Below are 18,971 nucleotides of genomic sequence, written 5' to 3' on the forward strand. Positions count from 1 at the left end.
CCCAGCATCTTGTGAATCCAGGACTTTTGTCATTGGACTATACATGATTGTGGGGGCAGCTAGGTGACACAGTGGATAAAGCACCGGCCCTGGATTCAGGAGGACCTGAGTTCAAATATGGCTTCAGACACTTTATACTTACTAGCTGTGTGACCCTGAGCAAGTCACTTGACCCTCATTGTCTTCCCTCCCCCCCCAAAAAAAAACCCCCCACCACTATACATAATTGTATATGAACTTCTCTGTCTTTTAGGAGGTCCATGAAGCACAAGCGTGATGATGGGGCAGAAAAACATGATGATGAGACAGTGGATGTGACTCCCATAATGATTGGGGTGTTTGTGGTGATGTGCTGTTCCATGTTGGTCTTGCTGTATTACTTCTATGATCATCTCGGTGTGTAGCCAGTGACTATCTTTGTTTCTTTTAACCAGTTGTCTTGTTAGCCCCCAAACTAAATCTTAAGATATCTTGTCAGCACCTTGAGGAGTAGCGCGTTTTCCCAATACCTGTGACCATATTAAATTTTCCCATCCTTACATTGAGCACCTTGAATCAAGGCCATCTAGTGATTGAAAAATACAGATCAATCAGGGCCCTGAATGGGTGTTGCCCTGCCAGGGTTTTTTGTCTCCTTCCTCTCCTGAATCAGGCTAAACTATTCAAATAGATAAACCCTCTGGTTTTCATTAGCTAACCCATGGCATGGATGACCTACACGTTAATTGTGTGAATATGAATAAATAAATTGCTTCCCTTTATGAGTTGCCATCTTTTGAGGGGGCTGGTTTTACCTTTGAAATGAAATCTACCAGACAGTTCCAGAGGACCCTTGATGAAAAATTCTGTTTACCTCCAGACAGAACTGACCAACTTTGAGTGCAGACTGAAGCGCATTTTTATATGCTTCATTTTTCCGGGGGGGGGGGGGGGGGGTTATATGTTTTTGTATAACTTCACATGTATAACTGATAGATTGCAAGGGAAAGAATTTAGAACTCAACATTTTTTAAAAAATGAAGGTTTTACTATTTCTACTTTTTTGTTTTTCTTTTTTGAGGTTTTTCCCTTTTGTCTTGAATCTTTCACAGAATGACTAATGCAGAAATATGTTTAATGTGATTGTACAAATATAACATATCAGATTGCCTTTCGTCTTGGGGAGGGGGGGAGGGAGAGAGAAAAATTTGAAACAAGAAATCTTAGGAAAACATGTTGAAAATTATCTCTACATGTAACTAGAAAATAATAAAATACTTTTATGATTAAAAAAGAGAGATGGGGGTCAGCTAGGTGGCACAGTGGATAGAGCACCAGCCCTGGAGTCAGGAGTACCTGAGTTCAAATCCGGCCTCAAACACTTAACACTTACTAGCTGTGTGACCCTGGGCAAGTCACTTAACCCCAATTGCCTTGCTGAAAAAAAAAAGAGAGAAAGAGAGAGATAGGTCTTTGCTATTATGATAAGTTAGAAGTCAGTAAAAGCGCTTTACAATTTGCTAAAAAAAAAAAAAAAGAATGTTTAAAACTTTGTACATATAATTGGGAAATAATTAATGAAAAATAAAAATAGATATTTTTTAATGACATTAAAAAACCCGAAACTGATCAATAGTGTAGCCTGTGCTTATCATATTTATAGTATAGGTCCTTTTCTAGATGCATATTTTCAGTACTTGTGCTCCTTCTCTCTTGCAGTATATATGATTATAACTGTATTCTGCCTGGCATCATCCACCAGCCTCTATAGCTGTCTTTCTCCTTGTATAAAAAGACTACCATTTGGAAAATGCAGGTAAGAAAATTTAGCTCTCTTCATAGTAAACCTCCTGTTCCCAAAGAGAGATTTGATATAAGGAATAAGTCTAACTAAGCTTAACCTGTCAGTCAGGGCACTTCCTAGTCTGTCTGTAACTTAGTTTTCCAGTTTTATCTGCCATAGTTCTTCTTCCCATACCAGAACCCTCCACTTCAACCAAACCAATCTCCTCCCTTCTTCCTGAGCTTGTCATGAAACTCCCTGATCATGTATTTTCCCTGTCATTCATTCAGCTCTTAGAACTTAATGTCTTGTTTCGTGTGTAAATGTTTTACCTCTCAAATTAAATGGTAAGCTCCATAAAGATAGGGACAGTTCTTACATACAGTGCTAGTATCCCTCATAGTGCCTGCCTACCCTTGATGCCTTTGCATATGTACTAGGTACTTAGTAAGCACTTGTGAATTGATGTGGAGGTGGGCCCAGGAGCTGAAACTCTAGATCTGCCCCAGCTGAACAATGACCCAACTCTGCCTGCCATATACTCATAAGAGAAAGTAGAAGGAACTTGTGTTCTAGTTGGGAAAATAAAACTGGCATATGAAGCCGTTTGAGAATTATGTAAAATGATATAGTCGTGGAATACAAGAATTTTAGAGTTGAAAAGGGCCATTAGAAGTCACCTAATAGAAGAATCTCTTACAGTGACTTCCTGGGTGGATCATCCAGCCTCTGCTTAAATCCTTTTAGTGACAGTGAGCTCACCATCTACCCAAGTGGGAGGTGACTACCTGCCAAGGGAGCCTATTTCTTTGTTGGGCATTTCTGATGATTAGAAAGTTGTTGTGGGGGCAGCTAGGTGGCGCAGTGGATAGAGCACCGGCCCTGGAGTCAGGAGTACCTGAGTTCAAATCCGGCCTCAGACACTTAACACTTACTAGCTGTGTGACCCTGGGCAAGTCACTTAACCCCAATTGCCTCACACAAAAAAGAAAAAAAGAAAGTTATTGTGTTGAACTTCACTTTAGCTTCACACTGGTCATCATTTTTCCCCTCTAAAGGTAAACAATAAATCTTATCTCCCTTCCATATGAAAGCTTTTCAATATTTCAAGTAATCACATCCAAGTTCACACAGTCACATAAGCGACAGAGTTGGGAAATGCTTTAAATGCAGCAGGATTTGAGAGTAGGGAGGGTTGAGAAAGGTTCAGCAGGACCCCTTGTTAGTTGGGGTGTAACCCACCCCCATTCTCTATGATTCCTTTTGGTTATTTTTTTTCTGACATGATTTCCTTTCCCTAGGGTTCCAGACAACAATTTACCATATTTTCACAAGCGCCCCCGAGTTTGCATGTTGCTCCTGGCAGTGTTTTGCATTGCAATCAGTATAATTTGGGGAATCTACCGCAATGAAGATCAGTAAGTCCAGACATTATCTTTTTCCCCCTCTTTTCTTCCCCCTTTCCCATCTCTCTCTCCCACATAGCTGTGGGATTTGGGGAGGCTAGTTGTCCTTGGGATCCTACTGCCCTCTGCCTCTTATACAGGCTTCAGACCTCATCTGTGCCTTGTCCTTAGGTGCTCCCAAACTCACTGCCTCATCTGAACCTCCCTAGAGGCGATGAGCTGATGAGGCTTGGAGCCACTTGGGTTTCACTGTTATTAAAAACCCTACCTTTTCAATTTCATGAAAATGATTTCGGCGATGTTGGCATCAAAGGTACAATCTAGGCACATCTGATAGGAATGTCTGGGCAGTGGCTTCTTTGCTTTTAACTGCATCTAATTTCAGTCCAGTTTGAAACAAGTCGGGCAGGTTTATCTGGTTGCTCCATGAATTGAGATTAGAATCTGGGGAGAAAATCCTGCAAACACTCCTTCTGCTGCTGCTGGAGTGTCTTGGTCCTCTTGGTCTCTGATTCCAGCTTATGACTGCCCCCTGGCCTTCGAAGGGAGGAAGAGGAATCCTCTGCCAGTGGTTTACCAGGCTCATTGATCTTTTCCCCTGGGTGTGTTGATTCTGCAGGAGAAAGACTAGTGGTTTCTTATGGAAATTTTTGTTCTTGGGATAGGAGCACTATGTGTTCAGCACTGAGCTGGAAGCCTCAGAATCAATGGGGATGGGAGAACAGAGCTAGCTTGTTTCTAGAGCTACTGTGTTGTCTGCCCTGCTATCAGTGACACCATCTGCTATTTTCTTAGAGACCTTTCTCTCAAGTTGTTAAAGATTCTTGGCATTTGTGTAGTTTGAAACTTTAGCAGAAGTAACTGGCAGAAGGAAAAACCGAAAATATTTTGAGAATGCTTTTTACACAGAAAAGACTTCCCATTACCTCCCAGCCAGGATAGTGCACTCGCTAATAACAAGAATGGAATAATGTTCCCTCACCTAATAGCTCTGTTCTGGTGGGACCCGGGACAGGCCCCTTCATTTCTTCAGTTTCCTCCTCTGTAAAATGAGGGACTTAGACTAGAGAGTCACTAAGGACCCTTTAGTTCTAAATTTGTTTAGTTGCTCCCTTCCATACTGTTCTCTTTTTTTTTTTTGAAGAGAATAATACATCTTTATTTTTTTTAATCATAAAAGTATTGTATTATTTTCTAGTTACATGTAGAGATAGTTTTCAACATTTGTTTTTATAAGATTTCTAGTTTCAAATTTTTCTCCCTCCCTTCACCCTTCCCAAGATAGCAAGCAATCTGATATATGTACAATCACATTAAACATATTTCTGCATTAGTCATGATGTGAAAGAAGAATCAGAGTGATATAGTGGGAAAATGGGGTACGGGTTGGTGGGAGGGGTTCTTGGGAATTCCTCTTTAAAGAATTACACCCTCTTGCACACAAAACTTAGTTTAAACAAGGTGATAGTTTATTTAGGAGCAAGGGAAGGGAAGGGTGGGGGGAGGGAAACCATGAAAGAAATCCTTAGACTTTTCATGGGGAGATTTGGCATAAAGCACATGGCTCAGAGGTACCAAATCTCCTCGAACAGGAGACCGGAAGGTACTTTTATAGAGGACTGATGGGGGTGGACCATCTGCCCATGAAAAGTTCCTTTAGTGAGAGAGGACCATCCCCCACTGGTGGTAGCTGGGGGAATTGGGTGAGCAGTGGAGGACCATCCCCCACTGGTAGTGACTAAAGGAATTGGGTGAGGGGTGGCTACGGATCCCTCTTCAGGACACAAAGGCCGAAGCCACACCCAAACTTATCTCCCCAGGATAAGGGAGACCGGAATGAAGGGTAGGAATCCCAAGCTAGCTCAGTCCGATTTGGTTCCTCTAGGCCTTATCGGTCCTCTGGTTTAGTTTCTCAAGGAGAAGATTCCTCGGTGTGCCCCAGAGAAATTCTGGGGTGCTCTGCGCCCCATGACATTCCCCACTTCTCTATATATAAGGAAAGGGGACGAAGATTCTTCTGAAACTGCTTCATGCTGACCGGGGGTCGAAGAAATCACGGCGCAAGGGAGGGGGAGGGGAGAGAAGTGGAGAAGGCCTGGAGTGCGTGGAGTTGTGTGGGGCCCAGAGAGTCCAGAGGCAACACATAGGCACAGTGTCACGAATCCTTGAGCCTAGACGGAACAGACTTAAACAAAAAATTAAAACTGACCAGAGCAAAAGGAAAAGGGACTTTATCAGATCAGGAGTCAAGTGGGACCTTTTTGCAGGACAGGGTGTGGCCTGCTTTACAGGAGGGAGTTCAAGCCTAATTCTGTGATAGGCAGTGTCTGTCTACATTAAGGGTCCTTTTATCCCATCCCCACTTTGTGCCTTGATTGTATGCTAGGACCTGAACCAGAGAGTAAGACAGAGGTCGCCCCAAAACCATTCCTAGGCTTGCCTCCTATATCCAGCTTGGCCATAGGCCTGACACGATGCTGGTCAGGAGAGCAAGCTGCAGAGCCCTGGATTTTTGCTAAGCCGATCTCTCGGGTGCTGCCCTGGGGACAAAGAGGTAGGAGAGCTGACCTCACCTTCGTGCGGCGTCCCCCACTTCTGTGTTCCGGTTTACTGCAGCTGCCAGAATCTCGGCCAGCCAGAGTTCTGCTGGTAGCAGATGTGGTGATGGCTGCTGCTATTATATGAGCTTGGTCTATGGAGCGGGCACGAGCCATCTTTTCTCTTTCTTTGGCTACGGCAAGGTCCCTGTTATTAAAAATCTTAAAAGCAATGTCAAGGAGTTGTGAGGATGGGATCCGGGGACCCCAGTCTAACTTCTGGAGCTCTCTCCTAATGTCAGGAGCAGACTGGCTGATAAAATGAATATTGAGGACAGTAATTCCTACATCTCTTTGGGGGTCTAGGTTAGTATATTTCTTCAGAGAGTCTGCTAAGCGGCTCATGAAGACAGCAGGATTTTCATCAGACCCCTGTGTTATCTCCCTCACCTTTCCATAATTGACTTGTTTCTTAACCCCCCTTCTCATTCCCTCAACTAGGCAGGTGACCATGTGATTTCTACGAGCCCTATCTTCCCTGTTATCATAGTTCCATCTCGGTTCTATGACCGGGACAGCTGTAAAACCAGGGACCCCAACCCAATTTCCAACCTGATGATATAGTGGGAAAATGGGGTATGGGTTGGTGGGAGGGGTTCTTGGGAATTCCTCTTTAAAGAATTACACCCTCTTGCACACAAAACTTAGTTTAAACAAGGTGATAGTTTATTTAGGAGCAAGGGAAGGGAAGGGTGGGGGGAGGGAAACCATGAAAGAAATCCTTAGACTTTTCATGGGGAGATTTGGCATAAAGCACATGGCTCAGAGGTACCAAATCTCCTCGAACAGGAGACCGGAAGGTACTTTTATAGAGGACTGATGGGGGTGGACCATCTGCCCATGAAAAGTTCCTTTAGTGAGAGAGGACCATCCCCCACTGGTAGTGACTAAAGGAATTGGGTGAGGGGTGGCTACGGATCCCTCTTCAGGACACAAAGGCCGAAGCCACACCCAAACTTATCTCCCCAGGATAAGGGAGACCGGAATGAAGGGTAGGAATCCCAAGCTAGCTCAGTCCGATTTGGTTCCTCTAGGCCTTATCGGTCCTCTGGTTTAGTTTCTCAAGGAGAAGATTCCTCGGTGTGCCCCAGAGAAATTCTGGGGTGCTCTGCGCCCCATGACAAGAGCAAAAGGGAAAAACCTCAAAAAAGAAAATTTTTTTAAATAGAAATAATATGATTCAATCTACATGTAGATGCCACAGTTCTTTTTTTCTGGATTTGGAGACCATTTTCCATCATGAATCCTTTGGAATTATCTTGGATCATTGTATTGCTGAGAAGAGTTAAGTCTATCACAGTTGATCAACATACAATGTTGTTGATACTATGTACAATGTTCTCCTGGTTCTGCTCATCTCATTCAGCATCGGTTCATGTAAGTCCTACTAGGTTTCTCTGAAATCAGCCTGCTTATCATTTCTTACAGCACAATAGCATTCCATTATATTTATATACCACAACTTGTTCAGCTATTCCCCAGTTGATGGGCATTCCCTCAATTTCCAATTCCTTGTCACCACAAAAAGAGCAGCTATAAATATTTTTGTACATATGGGTCCTTTTCCCTTTTTTATGATCTCTTCCTTCCATGCTGTTCTAACATTTAGTTGCCTAGGACCACATGTTTAGAAGTGGAAGAGAGCTTTCAGATCATAGAATTGAATCTCTTTTTTTTTTTTTTTGTTTCTGAGATTGTCTTTTTCTTTTTTTTTTTTAATGTATGAGGTATTTTATTTTTTCCATTACATGTAAAGATAGTTCTCAACTTTTGTTTATACATGCTTTACAATTTCAGATTTTTCTCCCTCCCACCCCTCCCTCCCCCCTCCCCTAGACAGCAGGTAATCTGATATAGGTTATATCTATATATCTCTATACATATACATACATATATATATATATATACACACACACACACACATATATATACACATAATAACATTAATCCTATTTCTGCATTAATCCTGTTACAAGAGAAAAAATCAGAGCAGTGAAGCAAAACCTCAAAATAGAAAGAAAAAAAAAACCAACAGCACCCAAAACAAAAGAAATAATATGGTTCAATCAGCATCTATACTCCACAGTTCTTTCTTTCTTTTTTTTTCTTGGATTTGGAGATCCTCTTCTATCATGAGTTCCCTGGAACTCTTCTGTACCATTGCATTGGTGAGAAGAATATAGTCCATCACAGTAGGTCAACACTCAATGTTGATGATACTGTGTACAATGTTCTTCTGGTTCTGCTCATCTCACTCATCATCAGCTCATGTAAGACCCTCCAGGTTTCTCTGAACTCTTCCTGCTCATCATTTCTTACAGCACAATAGTATTCCATTGTATTCATATACCACAACTTGTCCAGCCATTCCCCAATTGATGGGCACCCCCTCAACTTCCAATTCCTTGCTACCACATAAAGAGCAGCTATAAATATTTTTGTACATGTGGGTCCCTTTCCACCCCCCTCCATGATTTCTTTGGGCAAAAGACCTAAAAGTGGGATTGCTGGGTCAAAGGGTATGCACAGCTTTATCGCCCTTTGGGCATAATTCCAAATTGCTCTCCAGAATGGTTGGATCAGCTCACAGCTCCACCAACAATGCATTAGTGTTCCAATTTCCCCACAGCTTCTCCAACATTTATTATCTTCCTTTTTTGTCATTTTAGCCAATCTGATAGGTGTCAGGTGGTACCTCAGAGTTGTTTTAATTTGCATCTCTCTAATCATTAGAGATTTAGAGCATTTTTTCATATGGGAATAGATAGCTTTGGTTTCTTCATCAGAAAACTGCCTGTTCATATCCTTTGACCATTTCTCAATTGGGGAATGACTTGGATTCTTATAAATTTGATTTCATTCCCTATATATTTTAGAGATGAGGCCTTTATCAGAAGCACTGGCCTCAAAAATTGTTTCCCAGCTTTCTGCCTCCTTTCCAATTTTGGATGCATTGCTTCTGTTTGTACAAAAATTTTTAAATTTAATATAATCAAAATCATCCATTTTGCATTTTATAATATACTCTATCTCTTGTTTGGTCAAAAACTGTTTTCCTTTCCAAAGATCTGATAGGTACACTATTCCTTTCTCTCTTAATTTACCTATGGTGAATTGAATCTCTTTATCTAACAGAGGAAGAAGCTGAGGGTCATAGAGGGAAAGGGACTGTCCAAGGTCGTGTAGGTGGTAGTGAGTAGCCCCTGAAACCCCGGCTGTGGACCTTGGTCCTTTGAATTCAAGTTCAGTGTTCTTTTGACTACATCCTCCTCTTGTGATCTCATTGTAGACTGGGTAAATTAATTCATTAAGCAAATATCTATTAAAAGAGTTTGCTATATGTAAAGTACCATGAGAAACATATGCAAAGGTATAAGGCACAAACCTTTCTCTAAAGAAACTTTCCCATTAAACGAAGACGTAAGATAAATACAAAAAACTAGAATACAGGGGAGAATGAGTGAGATACTGAAGCACAATACTATGAGAAATATTGGGGGAAATCACCTTTAACTGGGAGTGTAAGGAATTAGGGGGAGACTAGAGAAGTTAGGACCATGGAGACTGTCCAATTATGAGCCTGATTATATAGTGTAACCTGGGTCTGCAGTCAGTATATATAGACACAAATGGTGGGAACACATAAACACATGCAACTGACTTCTTGGCACACAGGAGAGACTGGGTCCTCTTGTTCTATAACACTCACACCCCAGCCTTCTGATGTCAGCTAAACTGTGAGCTCTGTGAGGGTCAGGACTCTGGCTTCTTCATAGTTGTCCTCTAGTGCTGTGCCCACAGAAGGCACTCAGCGAGTGTTTGTTGTATTGCCCAGCACATTAACATAAACCCAGAATTCCTAGAGTCATAGAACTTTAGAGTTCAACCTTCTTACTGTGCAGATGAGGAAAATGTGTGATGCCCAGGAACAAGCTTGAAGAGGTTGGGAGGAAACTCGGACATCTTCTATTCCAACTCCTGTGCTGGAGCATGAATCTTGTCCACAGTGACCCTGACAAGTGGCCATCTGTTCTTCTCTCTGGTGATAGATACCTCACTCTCACCCAAAGCAGGACACTACTTTGGAACAACTCTCTTATGAAGTATTGTGTTAAACTGAAATTTACTTCTCCTCACTGACTCCACTTCTCTTCACTGGGCCTAAGCAAAACAAGTCTAAACTGTCTGACGTATTACGGCTCTTCAGATATTTGAAGATAGCAGCATGCTGCTATTGAGTCTTCCTTCTCCAGGCTGAACATGCCCAATTCCTCTGACTGAGCTGCTTGGGGGCAGGAAAGTGTTAGAGTCTGTCACAAGGAATTAGGGCTCCTGAACTGCTGCATAGTGTGAGGCAATCTAGCCCTTCCCTTCCTCTGTGACTTCTGCATTTGGTGAGCTCTTGAAATACTTGGGCAGGTGGTGCTCAGGTGGGATGTGCCAATGTGCACAGCAATGCTTATGGTTTTAATGACAGGTCTGAAGGCACTTTTAATTGAAAGGTTGGAAGCTCCAGCTTCACTGGAGAAAACTCTTGACCAAGACAGTGAAAGAGAATGCCATATGTTGAGCTGTAGTAAAGATGATATGTGGGTTCTAGTGGAAAGAGCAGTGGCCTTAGACACAGAAAGTTTGGGGTCATTCAGCAAACTCTCCTAGCCTTTATTTCATCACCTTCAAAGTGGAGATAATGACTTTTAGATACTACATTCATTCAGACATACCTCACAAAGGGATATTTAAAATCAAAAGCAATAATGCCTAGAAAAATGTTTTGTAACTTCAAAGGGGCATATAAATGTGAGCTGTCATATTCTGTGAGAAGTTTTTAGAAGTCCTTAATATTTCCTTCCTAGAGCTGTGACTTTGTTTCTGTGGTTATTCCCTATCCCAGATTCAGATTCCTCCATACCTCAGTGTCTGGTTTTCTTAAGTTATAGTGGCCACCAAAATATTTACTGCTTAGAAGTGGTGAGCCTTCTCCAAACTTGACCAGGCTAGTCCTTGCACTGTAGATATATAGATTGATCAAGCCTGTTCCCAAATCCTTCCTAGTTTGGAACACCATGGCTTGAGTTCTGTTGGCATAACCTACAGGAGGCCAGGGCCCTCTCCATATTGTGATGAGACATCATAGGAAGACTTTAGCAGAAGACTGAATATATTTTAAATAAATAATGCCTCTGATAAATGAAAATTCAACTTAGTTAACTAAGTGGTAATAAATATTACTTTATATAACATAATTAGGCCACATTTGATCTTCGTAGTACCTGTGTAAGGTAAGTATTATCCACATTTTGCAGATAAGGAAACCGAGCCATTAAGAATTTAGATGAAGGGGGGCAGCTAGGTGGCTCAGTGGATAAGCACCGGCCCTGGATTCAGGAGTACCTGAGTTCAAATCCAGCCTCAGACACTTAACACTTACTAGCTGTGTGACCCTGGGCAAGTCACTTAACCTCGATTGCCTCACTAAAAAAAAAAAAAGAATTTAGATGAAGGGGTAGCTAAGTGGCACAGTGGATAAAGCACTGGCCCTGGATTCAGGAGGACCTGAGTTCAAATCCAGCCTCAGATTCTTGACACTAGCTGTGTGACCTTGGGCAAGTCACAACCCTCATTGCCCCACAAAACAAAAAAACAAACAAACAAAAAGAATTTAGATGAGTGGGGCAGCTAGGTGGCGCAGTGGATAAAGCACTGGCCCTGGATTCAGGAGGACCTAAGTTCAAATCCAGCCTCAGACACTTGACACTAGCTGTGTGACCCTGGGCAAGTCATTTAACCCTCATTGCCCCACCAAAAAAAAGAATTTAGATGAGTCACATAGCTAGTTAATGGCTGAGAACTTGGATCTTTCTGACTCCTAGGCCATTGTGGTTTGCACTCTACTCTGGTAGACTGGGACTGGCGTGACATGCCCATCTCAGAACCTTTGGTTTCAGAGTAGTGATATTAGTGCTTTTATTTTCTAGGTGGGCCTGGGTCCTTCAAGATGCTCTGGGAATTGCCTTCTGCCTTTACATGTTAAAAACCATTCGCCTGCCAACTTTCAAGGTATGGGAACTTGAAGAGGGCTAGTGGGCAGGTTAGAATTCAGCTTCCATGAGAAGATTGCGGTTGGTAGAGAGGAGATAATCTTTGAAAATGGGCATGTTTTTTAGGGTAGTTGTCATCCGTCTTGTATTGACACCTAGTCCTTGTAGCTTATCTCCCACCCTCCAGCCCCCCCTTTTTCCTTCCTCATAAGATTAGGCATGTGGGAGAAGAATGCCTCCGGAGAATAGCTGCAGTTCTGTACATCCTTCCACCAGCAAGGTATAGTTATTGCTGCCTGTAACCATCATCTCTCAATTATTTAAGGGCTAATTATCTACTTTGTGGGTCAGTTAGAATTTTGGCTCATTTCTTCATCCTCCTTTTGCCCTCTCACCCTGTGATTGATTAGTGTGAGCAGAGGAAAAATGAGAACTCCAGCCAACATTACTTCTTAAGAGCAGATTTTGGAAGGTTTGGCAGAGGGAAAGAATGAAATATTAACATCATGCTTAGGCAAGTCTGTGATTTTCAGTTATCCAAGCTGGCTCCATCTGATTTTGGCTAGCAATAGCCAAGCCTTAACTCTCATTCTCAGGCCAGAAGTGCTAGAGGAGTAAGTGGCCCTGATGGAGAAAGTTTTAAATATCTGCAAGGAGTTGCTTAAATGGTGTGAGGCAGCATTGCATAGTGGGCAGTGAACTGGCCTGGGAGTCAGAAAGACCAGGGTTTAGAGCCGTCTTCTACCCTTCACTAGCACTGTGATAAGGGACAGCTCACTTCATGTGCTGAAAGAGTTTCTTCAGTCTGTCAGGTGGAGATAATCCTGCCTTGCCTCTCTCTCACAGAGCTGCTATGAGGATTCATTAGGCTTATGTAGATAAAGGAGTAAACTGTAAGGAACTATGTGAAATGTAAATTGATAATTAGAAATGTTAAAATCAGTGTTACTTTCTGTTTCTGGAGAAAAGAGCAAAAAAAGAACCAAAACAAAACAAAAAACACCACCAAAAGAACTAGAGAAAGAAGTCAGCTGTCTAAAAAGCAAAGTCAGCTCTCCTATAAAAACCTGCAGCTGAAATTTCACAGAAAATGTATCTGTTACTTGACCCATTTTGATTTCTTTTTTCTTTATTTAAAACTTGGAGAGTTTTGATTTTTTTTTCTCCCCCAAGCTAAGCTCCAAACTTGATATTTAAAAGCAGATATACACCCAGTAAGGTAGTTTTTCTAGTCTTTCTTTATTCATGGAAGCTTTTGTGAGGGATTTCTCTTCCAGTTGAAACCTGGGATGGAGATTTTTGGTCTGAAAAGGGTTTTTTCTTTTTTTTTTCTTTTTTCTTTTTTCCGTGAGGCAGTTGGGGTTAAGTGACTTGCCCAGGGTCACACAGCTAGTAAATGTTAAGTGTCTGAGGCCGGATTTGAACTCGGGTCCTCCTGACTCCAGGGCCGGTGCTCTATCCACTGCGCCATCTAGCTGCCCCTGAAAAGGGTTTTTTAAAAAAGAATTAAAAGTGAATTTGTAGGGGGCAGCCCCAATTGCCTCACCAAAAAACAACAACAAAAACACTGAATTTGTAGTCTGTATGCATGCTTTGCATACATTTGGGTTTTCCTTTTTTTTTTTTTTTTAAAAAAAGCACCCAGCTGGGCCTGAGTCTAGAGTGCAGCATCAGGAACTGACCCCTTCCTTCCTGGCATGACATTTGCTTGAGACCTGACTTGTTTTGGTGACTTGAGGGGAAAAGATAAGAAACTGAGCCATAACAAAGAAAGGGTGAGAGGCAGAGCCCCAAGGTGAAGCTGGTTTGATTGATAGCAGCTTCTGGCTTAGTATTAGTGCTTTTCAGAATTCCTCTAGCTTAGACAAAGTCATTGGATTGTAGAAATCCATACAGTATAAGTTGGATGGATCTTCAGAGCTGGGTAAAGAGTTTAAGAGCCTTTTCCCCCACCTCAGTAACTGATTTTTTTCCTTTCCTAGGCTTGTACTTTGCTTCTCTTAGTGCTTTTCATCTATGATGTATTTTTCGTATTCATCACACCCTTTCTGACAAAGGTAGGAATGGTTCTAGCTGTTCTGTCACCTGAACAGAGCAAGACTCACTTTACTTCCTGATTTCCACACTTAGCCCAGGCTTCCAGAGTAGTTATATTTTCCTTGTCCTTTTTTTCTTTAGAGTGGGAACAGCATAATGGTGGAAGTGGCTGCAGGCCCTTCGGATTCTACCACTCATGAAAAGGTATTTCATAGTAGCTTCAAGATAGGAGGTGAATTCATTCCTCTTAACCTCTGAATGCTTTCATCTCCAGAGAGGGTTAAACTACAAAGAGCTACTTGAATAGGAGCTCACAAATTGTGCCAACATTTATGGTGACTTCAAAGGCTCCTAACTCCCATGCCAAGCTCATGAAGAAGGTATGTATGTGGGCGAGGTGTGGGAAAGTAAGAGGAGGCTGGGTGCAGATGTACGTGTTTGACAGCCTGAAGAGGACAGAGGTGGGTCTGCTTTGGATGATAGACCCCAAGACTAAGCCCAAAGGGAAGAGAAAAGGCGTGCATGACATGGGAGCCAAGCACAGAGAAAGGGAAGCCTAGAGAAATGGGTCTGGGGAGGGATATGGAGAAGTTTTCCTCTCTCCTCCCCCCTCCCCACCCTCAGATTTTCTGGATTTTTAAAATTTGCTTTTGCTGCATTTCTATGTAGACTAAACATGATTTTGTGAGCAAACTCAAGTTGTATTTAATTAACATTTGAGTACAGTGGAAAGAGCTGCGTACTTAGAAGACCTGAGTTCAAATCCAGGCTTTCACACTCTGGGTCTGAGTTTCCTCATCCCTGAAATGAAGGGGTTGGAGTAGAAGACCTCCACTGTGTCTTTCATTGCTAACATCCTGTGATTCATATTTCTGAATTAATTTTGAAGTGGTGACCAAGAAGTATATGGGTTCCATTCCCCCCCAACCATGGTTTCAGAATTGCCAGAAATTTTCACACCTTTTAAGTCTGGCAGCATTCCCTTAAGGATGGCTGGTTTGATAATACTCCCCCAAAATGTACCCTGACAGACTTGACTGAGAGCATCACTATTGTTTTTGTGACTGATGCCCAAAGGGTTTGGGGGCCTCTATGTTGGAGCCCTTTGTTCTGGTTGCATACCTGCCTAATGGACATTCCTTCTGTCACTACAGGAAACTATTTTCTGTGAGTTGGAGAAACTGTCAGAGCCCCAGTTTGTTAGGGAAAGGCACTGTAGCTTCCAATTTCCCCATAACTTGTTTGATGTTTGTAGAATTGTCATGAGAAAGAGGTACATGTTTTCATGGCTGTGATTTATAAATGTACAGATTTTACACTAAAAACATGTTATTTCTTCCCCTCTTTTTAGCTCCCCATGGTGCTGAAGGTCCCAAGATTAAACTCTTCACCATTAGCACTCTGTGACAGGCCATTTTCTCTCTTAGGCTTTGGAGATATCTTAGTGCCAGGTATTTCAGTTACTGAGCCAAAATAGAATGTGCTAGAGTGGATTGGGGAATCAGAGGACCTGAGTTTAAATCCCAGCTCTGCTTCTTGTTACTTAGGTGACCTTGGGCAAGTCACTTCTGTAAGATGAGGACTTGATGAAATGTTCTGAGGTCCTTTCCATCTCGAAGAAACTATCAGTTGGAGCCCCTAATGCTATGCTAGGCACTGTGAGGGGAGATGAAGTTTAAGACATAGTCCCTGTCCTCCAGGAGTTCACAATGTGGTTGGGGAAACAAAACAGCCTTGAAACAATCAGAAAAATATTACTTACCTGCTAAATTATGTGCTGCATACCAGAGCTGTTAGAGGAGTTCAAGAGAGAAAAGATTGATGGTGCAGTGGCATCTCAAGAGCCTCACATTCAAGGCTTTCTGTGATGTCTCTGTCCTGCCTTTTTAGCTTCATCTCCTCTGTTCTACTGGAATCTTCTGTGCTAGCTAAATTCGTTTCTTCCTAGTCGCTCAAACACCTCTGCCCTCTTTTCCTTTTCTCATGCTGTTATCCTACTTTTTGCTTTTCCAAATCCTTCCTTAGCCCTCAAATATCTTAAGTCTCACCTCATCTGCAAAGCCTTTCTTGGTTACCCCTGCCTAAAGCGCTCTGTCCCTCCCTTGAACTGCTATGACACTTGGGCAATAAAGCACATATTATTTGGGGACTTCTATGGTTTTGAACTGTCACCTGATTACTTTTGATATCTTCCCAACTCCCCAAGATAGGGACAGTGTCTTGATCCCATTTGTGTCCCTACAGTGGATAGCATAGTGCCTTGCATGTAATAGATGCTCAATGCTTTCTCCATGCATGCGTGCGTGCATGGCGAACAGTAGGGCTGACGTCCCCCAGGGGCCAAAGCTCCTTATGTGGGTGTTTAGAAAACTTTTGAAAAATCTCTTTGCCATGGTGGCCATTCTTCCTGCCCAACTTTTTGTGAAACTTCACTTACCCCTTTGGGATCATTTCAATTTTGATTTTCCGAATTGTTATAATTAAATGTGGACTTGTTCCATAAATACTCCATGAATGGTCTCCCCTGGAGCCCTTCCAGTCCTTTTGATACAGTTATTTTATTATGGGAAAACACGAATGAGAATCACACAGAGAGAAGGTACATGGTTGGGTTGTAATATGTTCCAGTGGAGGGAGCGTCCACACCAGTAAGAGCTTAGTTCTATTGAATTATAATCTGGAACCACTGATGTGGCAGCTCAGTTCTTTTTCTTACTTTTAAATTCCATTGTGGGTTCATGTATTTAAAGTTGATAGTCTCATAGGGTGTTAGAGTTGGAAGAGATGTGAAGTGGTGAAAAATGTACCAAATAGGAGTCAGGAGTTGTGGGGCCTTGTCCTCAAAAGCTCCTTCCCAACCATTAGAACCACTCCAAAAGGGAATGACTTCCTTTGAGAGGTAGTAGTCTACCCTCACTGAAGGGAGAAACCACTTGATGGAAATGTCGTAGAGGGTATACCTTGATATTCAGGTACAGGCTTGATTAAATGTCCTCTGAGGTCCTTTCCAACTTGGAGAGCTGGTAGTTCTCTAGGTCTCAATTTCTTCATTTGTACGATGAGAAAATGGGATGAACTTGATGATGGGGCTTTCCATCTTGAGTATCGTCTGATTCTAAACCCCTTGGAAATGTGTTAGAACAGAAAGTAAGTACAATAGTTTGCTAAATTTTCAACAAGAGAATGTTAAAAAAAAAACCGTTTTCTTTCTTTTCTAGGATTATTGGTAGCATATTGCCACAGATTTGACATCCAGGTGCAGTCCTCTAGAGTCTACTTTGTAGCCTGTACCATAGGTAGGTACAAAGGAAGTATTTTCTAATCTGTCTTGTAGCAGATCTACAGACAGCTGGGCTGTAGCTCTGATCAGTTTGTTTAATCTCGGGAACAAAATACAACTCAGTCTAGTCTTGTCTTGTCTTGTCTTGTCTTGTCTTTTCGCAGGGCATTGGGGGTTAAATGACTTGCCCAATATCACAGTTTCATTCGTGTCTCCAGAATTTTGACTTTGGGGTGGTTTGTCTGTGATACAGTCTTCGTCTTTTTTTTTTTTTTTCCTCTTCTTCATTTTATGTTGTTTGGTTGCTGTGGTGTTACCTATCAAGAACATCCAGTGAAAACATAAACTTTTTATCTGAAAAGTGTTTGCCTTATTTTCTACACAGGATCAGAAAAATCATGCGTGACACCATTTCTTTCTCATTCTTGTTTGGGTGCCCCAAATAAAAGAAGCAAAACTGAGTTTAATCCTGGCTCTGCCCCTCACTACCTCGTGTACTTGAACATATCATTGTTGACCCTCCTTAGAATGAGGGGCTTGTACTACATGATCTCCAAAGTCTCTTGCTAGCTCTGGCGAGCTCTAGCATGTCCAGAAGGAGAGGACTGCTGAGGAGTAGAATGGTGTGAGCCTGTCTTTGAGTGATGGTAATTATTCGAATAAGTTAGGAAGAAAGGGAGGAGGAAGGTCTGTAGAGGTGGTGGTTCAGTCATTTTTCAGTTGTGTCTGACTCTTCATAACTCCATTTGGGGTTTTCTTGGTGGCGATTCTGGAGCAGTTTGCCATTTCCTTCTCCAGATCATTTAACAGATGAGCAAATGAAGGCAAACAGGGTAAAGTGACCTGCCTAGGGTCACACAACTAGTGAATGTCTGAGGTTGGATTTGAACTCAAGAAGATGAGTCTTCCTGACTCTAGGCCCAGCACTCTGTGCACTATGGTGCCACCTAGCTGTCTTTTAAATTTTTTTAATCTTTTAAGTTTTTTTTAAATTTCCAGTTACATGTAAAAGATAGTTTTCACCATTTGTTTTCATAGGATTTTTAGTTCCAAATTTTTCTCCCCCCTCCCAAGATAGAAAGCAGTCTGATGTAGATTATATGTGTACAATCACATTAAACATATGTCTGCATGTTGTGAAAGAAGAATCAGAATAAAAGAGGAAAACCTCAAAAAAGGAAAAACAACAAAAGTAGAAACAGTATGGTTCAATCTGAATTCAGATTCTACAGTTCTTTTTTCTGGATATGGAGAGCATTTTCTGTCACGAGTCCTTTGGAATTGCCTTGGATCATTCATTGTATTGCTGAAAAGACCTAGGTCTGTCACAGCTGATCATCACACAGTGTTCCAGCTGCTTTTTTAGAGGATGTAGATGATATAGAGCTGAAAGCACAGACAGGAATGAAGAGAGCATACCCTGGAGGGCAGCGAGGACTGATTTGACTAGACTGGAGAGTGCCTTTGGGAAGGGAGTAAAGTCTCAAGTCTTGAAAGCTACACATAGGAATTGTAGGAAAGAGAGGTGGAGATTTTTGAGCAGGTCAGATGATAGGCTGAAAGTTTGGGGAAGACGGGACCGATGGCATCATGCTGTACAGACTGCAGGAAGGAGAAGTTGTTGGGCCTACAATTGGGTGGTGGCAGTGAAATGGAGAGACACTTCAAAGAGAACTCTTCTTACTGACTGCAGACGTAGGGGGTGTATTGTTGAGCCACAGCCCATAGCCCAGGCTTGGAACTCAGCAGCTAAAGGAAGTGGCACATGAGAGCCTTCTTCCTGTGAGATAGAATGAGTGAGTGGTCACTTGTCCATCACATTAGCATCAGGTGGAGCTTCATGGTGCT

The 18,971-nt window shown here is 42.2% G+C and overlaps 1 protein-coding gene across 4 annotated transcripts in view; it reads left to right on the forward strand.

Annotated features, from left to right (window-relative positions):
• Window positions 1-18,971, forward strand: part of SPPL2B (signal peptide peptidase like 2B) — a 45,132-nt gene that overhangs the window by 16,420 nt on the left and 9,741 nt on the right. For all 4 annotated transcript variants that reach the window (XM_043975678.1, XM_043975677.1, XM_043975676.1 and 1 more), the window contains exons 6-13: window positions 254-396; window positions 1,699-1,795; window positions 3,064-3,180; window positions 11,744-11,825; window positions 13,789-13,863; window positions 13,985-14,047; window positions 15,195-15,294; window positions 17,062-17,139. In XM_043975678.1, the coding sequence (XP_043831613.1) occupies window positions 254-396; window positions 1,699-1,795; window positions 3,064-3,180; window positions 11,744-11,825; window positions 13,789-13,863; window positions 13,985-14,047; window positions 15,195-15,294; window positions 17,062-17,139 (755 nt within the window). The remainder of the gene's footprint in view (window positions 1-253; window positions 397-1,698; window positions 1,796-3,063; window positions 3,181-11,743; window positions 11,826-13,788; window positions 13,864-13,984; window positions 14,048-15,194; window positions 15,295-17,061; window positions 17,140-18,971) is intronic.

This window comes from Dromiciops gliroides, chromosome 1 (genome assembly GCF_019393635.1).
Source record: "Dromiciops gliroides isolate mDroGli1 chromosome 1, mDroGli1.pri, whole genome shotgun sequence".
Taxonomy (NCBI): Eukaryota; Metazoa; Chordata; class Mammalia; order Microbiotheria; family Microbiotheriidae; genus Dromiciops; species Dromiciops gliroides.